General features: G+C 36.6%; 1 protein-coding gene across 2 annotated transcripts in view; it reads left to right on the top strand.

Moving 5' to 3' along the window:
* The window catches only part of ulk4 (unc-51 like kinase 4), a 93,815-nt gene that overhangs the window by 1,795 nt on the left and 87,185 nt on the right, over positions 1-4,835 (top strand). For both annotated transcript variants that reach the window (XM_017409849.3, XM_037980116.1), the window contains exons 2-8: positions 25-165; positions 1,040-1,139; positions 1,424-1,563; positions 1,651-1,813; positions 2,711-2,812; positions 3,110-3,199; positions 4,313-4,379. In XM_017409849.3, the coding sequence (XP_017265338.1) occupies positions 28-165; positions 1,040-1,139; positions 1,424-1,563; positions 1,651-1,813; positions 2,711-2,812; positions 3,110-3,199; positions 4,313-4,379 (800 nt within the window). In that variant the 5' untranslated portion in view covers positions 25-27. The remainder of the gene's footprint in view (positions 1-24; positions 166-1,039; positions 1,140-1,423; positions 1,564-1,650; positions 1,814-2,710; positions 2,813-3,109; positions 3,200-4,312; positions 4,380-4,835) is intronic.

Genomic DNA, 4,835 nt, shown 5'->3' with positions numbered 1-4,835 from the left:
CCCACCCCACACACACACACACAGGAGATGGAGAACTTTATCCTGTATGAGGAGCTTGGTGCCGGACGTAGCTCAGTGGTCTATAAAGGAAGAAGAAAGGGCAGCCTCAACTATGTAGCCGTCATTTGCACAGACAAAACCAAGAAAGTGGAAATCACTAACCATGTAGGATACTGTTTTAAACTATATGAACTGAATAAGCTGTTTTTATTTTCATTGTTTTAAATACAAGCAACACAGCCAGTTCTCAAATGGAGAAAGTTGTAATCCTCCCTCTGGATTTGAGGATGAGTCTCTGCCTCAAGTCGAGGCATTCAAATATCTCAGAGCCTTGGTCATAAGTGATGGTAAGATGGAGCTAAATCGACAGATTGGAACCTCGACTGCAGTAATGAGGGTGTTGCTCCCGTTTGTTGTTGTGAAGAAGGAGCTGAGCTGAGAGGTAAACCTCTGGATTTACTGGTTTGTCTATGTTCCAAACGTCTCCTATGGTCACGAGGTATGGATCATGACCAAAAGAACGAAATATGGATATAAGGACTTAAAATTAGCATTCTCTGTACGGTGGCCAGGAGCTCGGAGTAGAGTTGCTGCTCCTCATATTGAAAGGAGTCAGCTGTGGAGGTTCAGGCGTCTGATCAGGATGCCTCCTGGGCGCTTACCTCTGGTGGCTCTCTGGGCATTTCCCACTGGGAGGAGACTCCAGGAGAGACCTAGAACTGGCTGGAGGGGTTATATATCCTCTCTGGCCTTGGGATCCCCCCATGAGGAGCTGGAGAGTGTCACTGTGGAAAGGGGTGTCTGGGTTTCCTGCCTCCACAACCTGACCATGGACAATCAGCAGAAGATGGATGGATAGACAGCCAGTTTTAGTGATCCAAACAGAGATGAAATCATGTTTAAAATGTTGACTAATGAAACACCCTTAAGGATTATTCCAAATAAGTATATAAATGAATATAATGTTGATTCTTTAAGGAATATTTTAAGTATGGATTTAGTAAAACTGCCTTCTGAGATGTTTTGTTTCTCTTGTCAGGTACGACTCAGTCACGATATGAATCATCCAAATATAGTACGCTTTTATGAATGGTATGAGACAAGTAACCACCTCTGGTTGGTAGTTGAGCTGTGTACAGGTTAGTAAATTAATTCTTACGCTTCATTTATATAGAAGACGTTTCTGTAGTTTTCTTTCACCAAACGATAAAATAAGAGGTAGTCTGTTCTTTAGCAGCTCAAAACTAGTAATTTTACAAACAGTGAAGACAGTTTTTTGTTACTCACATTTAATTTTTTGAAATTGTAAACTGGAGGTGTTAAAGTAGTGACATAAGTGTGCCTTATTCTATTTGATGCATACTTTAATGTTTTTTTCATTTAATTTTAATGCAAATCTTTCTTTTGTTTTAATCTCCGTAAGGTGGTTCCCTGGAATCTGTAGTTGCTCACGATGAATGTTTGTCAGAAGATGTGGTGAGGAGGTTTGGATGGGACTTGGTGAAAGGGTTGAGACACATGCATGAATCAGGAATCATCCTGTCAGACCTAACTCCTGCTAAGGTTTACATTTGCATTCAAACCGATGTAAAACTAATCAGCAATGTTATTACAACTGTTTGAGCCTGATAAGATTATGTTGCTTTTCAGATTCTTCTTGATGGTAGTGGCATTTTGAAGTTTAGTAACTTGTGCCTGTCCAAAGCTGAAGAAGAGACACTGGAGGACATATTTATGACATTTTTAACATCTGAGGAAGCAAAGGAAAGAGAAATCAAGGACAACTTTGAAAACATGAGGAAAAGAACACAAGGTCAGATTTTAGTCATGATTTTTGTGTATATTTAATTTGTAACCAGTGAAGATGAACCATTTGTAATAGATTGTTTTTGTCAAGCCAGCTTAATTAGCATAATATACATACTACTGGACCAAATTATTTAGCTTCTGGGGATCACTTTAATGTTTAGCATTTCTGTTCCAAAGTCTTAAGTCTTCCTCATTTCTTGATATTTTTCCTCGAAGGATCCAGAAATTCATGTAAATTCATGTGTCAGCAGGTCTTAAACAATTTTTCTTTGGACATTGGCTGCTTTTTAATCTTTTTCAGTTTAAAGTTTGTACCTGAAAAAGTTTTTTAAGTCACTATTCACTTACAGGAATTGGACTAAAATTTGTAAAAAAAAAAAAAAAAAAAGAAAAAAAAAGTAGATGCTGTTTAAAAAGAAATTATGAAATACTTGTAGAAAACCTGAAAATTACAACCCAATATATTAAAAAAAAAAAAAATACAAGAACTTCTGACTGCTCGGAAGTGAATATAAAAAAGCAGGGTAACTTGAGTTTTTCAACATATTATATGTATCAGTAAGGATGTCCGAGCATGCAGAGGAGGCCTAATGAGTTATGGAAAGACTACTGTAATCTGAATTGTGTTTTTATTAGTTAATAACGAAACAGAGCAGTTTGAAATGGTAGAAGGCGAGGGGAGGATAAACAGAAAGTACTTGTTGTTTTGTGACACTGCTTAAAACTTGAACATTTTGTACACTGTGGATTTTGTAATTTGCATCAGCAATAAGTGCTGTGTCATGTAATTATAAATAATTTAAAATTTTTATCAGTGCGTTGTCCAACATTAGCAATGTGATGTCTTCTTGCGCACCATTTGCTGTTTGTCTTTTTAATGTCCGTTTATGTATATTTTTAGGTTCTCTAATGTACAGTGCTCCAGAGGTTTTGCAGGGATCAGAAACCAGTGTGAGGTCTGATCTCTGGGCTCTTGGTTGTATATTCTACTACATGTTCATGGGTACCCACTTTCACACACATACACAATAACTCAAGCAGGCATTGAAGGTCAAGAAAAATTGAAAACTATTAATAGGATTAATGTTTAATATATATATAGTTATTGCCCTTTTGTAGAAATCATGCTTAAAATTTTGAACTAATTTTAGTATTTTAAGAATAAAGTCTATTGAACTATGCTGAGAACTTAGTCATTCATATAAGATGTTCAGTCTAAACATTATCCTCAGCAAAACAATTTTTAGGCTATATTGTACTATACTATTACCACAACTGTAAATATGTTTTTGTTTCCCAGGTAAACCACCTTTCTGTTCTGAAAACCACACTGATCTGACAGAAATGATTTTGCATCAGGAACCACCTCCTCTCAGAGAAACAAGCAATGGTAACTTCTTCACAAACATGCTTACACGTGTATGTGATACAGACACAGGCAAATTTGTTGGTACTTACTGCTGATACACTGAAACAATGCTTCATGTGTTGTGAAATGTGATTCAGTTAAAAGCAATTGTTTATGTCCTCGTGCCTTTAGTATGTGATAGAGTAAACAAAGAAAATTGTGTAAATAAATTATTTGTTGTTCACTTTACATAGATATGCTAAAAAATATGGACAAATTTGTTAATACTTTAAAAGAGACTATTAATTCTTGCATTACAGTGACGTTTCAAACTAAGCGTTTGACCATAATCGGTATTACTGGTGCCTTCAAGTTTTTTTCAACATTCAGCCTATTTAAAGGGAACAAACACCCACTGAGTAGTTTGACATTTATGTGTTCACCAAACTGAAAATGGAGCAGAGAAATTAAAGGTGAGAGCTGTCTGAGGAGCTCAGAAAGAAGAATATATATATCCATGTTAAAGGTAAAGGCTACAAGACCATCTCCAAACAGCTTCATGTTCCTCTGACCACAGCTGGCAGTATTATTTAAAAGTATAAGGTTCATGGGACTGCAGCCAGTCTCCCAAGATTTGGATACAAGAGGCCTCCACGAAACACGAACTAGCCAGCTTTCACCTACTGTGAAACATGGGTGGTTTGGTTTTGTTTTGGGGCTGCTGGGATTCATCTGACACGGGGAACCTTAAATCTGTGCACGCCATCCTGGAGCGAAACATACTGCTCAGTGTCAAAAAGCTCATCCTCACTTGTAGGTCATGAGTCCTTTAACAGGAGAATGACCCAAAACTTGCATCTTAAAACATTCAAGAATCATTGGACTATTTTTAAATGGCCCACCTTAATCCCAGATCTTAATTCTGTTAAATATCTATGGGAAGATCTGAAATTTGCACTGTGGAGACACTATCCTTCAAACCTGAGACAGCTTGAGCAGTTTGGGCCAAACTACCTTTTGGCAAATGCAGACATCTCATTGGAAAGTATAGAAATGACTTGTTGGTAGTGATCTCTAAGAAGGGCAGTTTAACCGTGGGTATTGAACTTTTGTTTTTCTAGGATGTCTTATATTTTGTTTCTGCTTGTGTTTCAGCAGGTCCTCCCAGTCAGGACTTCCAGAGTCTTCTGAAAGGCTTGCTTAACAAAAACCCAGATAAGAGGTCAGGCTCAGACACACAGACCACAACATCCTTCAGAGTGAAATCTTGGCATTAATTGTAGTCTGACATCATTACAAGACATCATCCAAATGTTAACTTTCAAAATATATTTTTAGCAGATGATTGGCAACAATACTCTATAGACAGTGCTGGTCAAACCATGAATTATTAGTGTTTTGTATTGTTAATTTTAGCAGCTGTACAATACAAAAATAGGTCATTTACAGTCACCATAATTTTTTTTGCCATTTCATTTGATGTGAGCATGCCATGTAACTGGTTAGTGTTTAAACTAAGAAGTAGGTTTACATACAGGTGCTGGTCATAAAATTAGAATATCATGAAAAAGTAGATTGATTTCAGTAATTCCATTTAAAAAGTGAAACTTGTATATTATATTCATACATTACATACAAACTCATATATTTCAAATGTTTATTTCGTTTAATTTTGATG

Source organism: Kryptolebias marmoratus, linkage group LG16 (genome assembly GCF_001649575.2).
Source record: "Kryptolebias marmoratus isolate JLee-2015 linkage group LG16, ASM164957v2, whole genome shotgun sequence".
In the NCBI taxonomy this organism is placed as follows: domain Eukaryota; kingdom Metazoa; phylum Chordata; class Actinopteri; order Cyprinodontiformes; family Rivulidae; genus Kryptolebias; species Kryptolebias marmoratus.
Note: the sequence above shows the minus strand (reverse complement) of the source record. Positions and strands in the feature narration are given on the sequence as shown.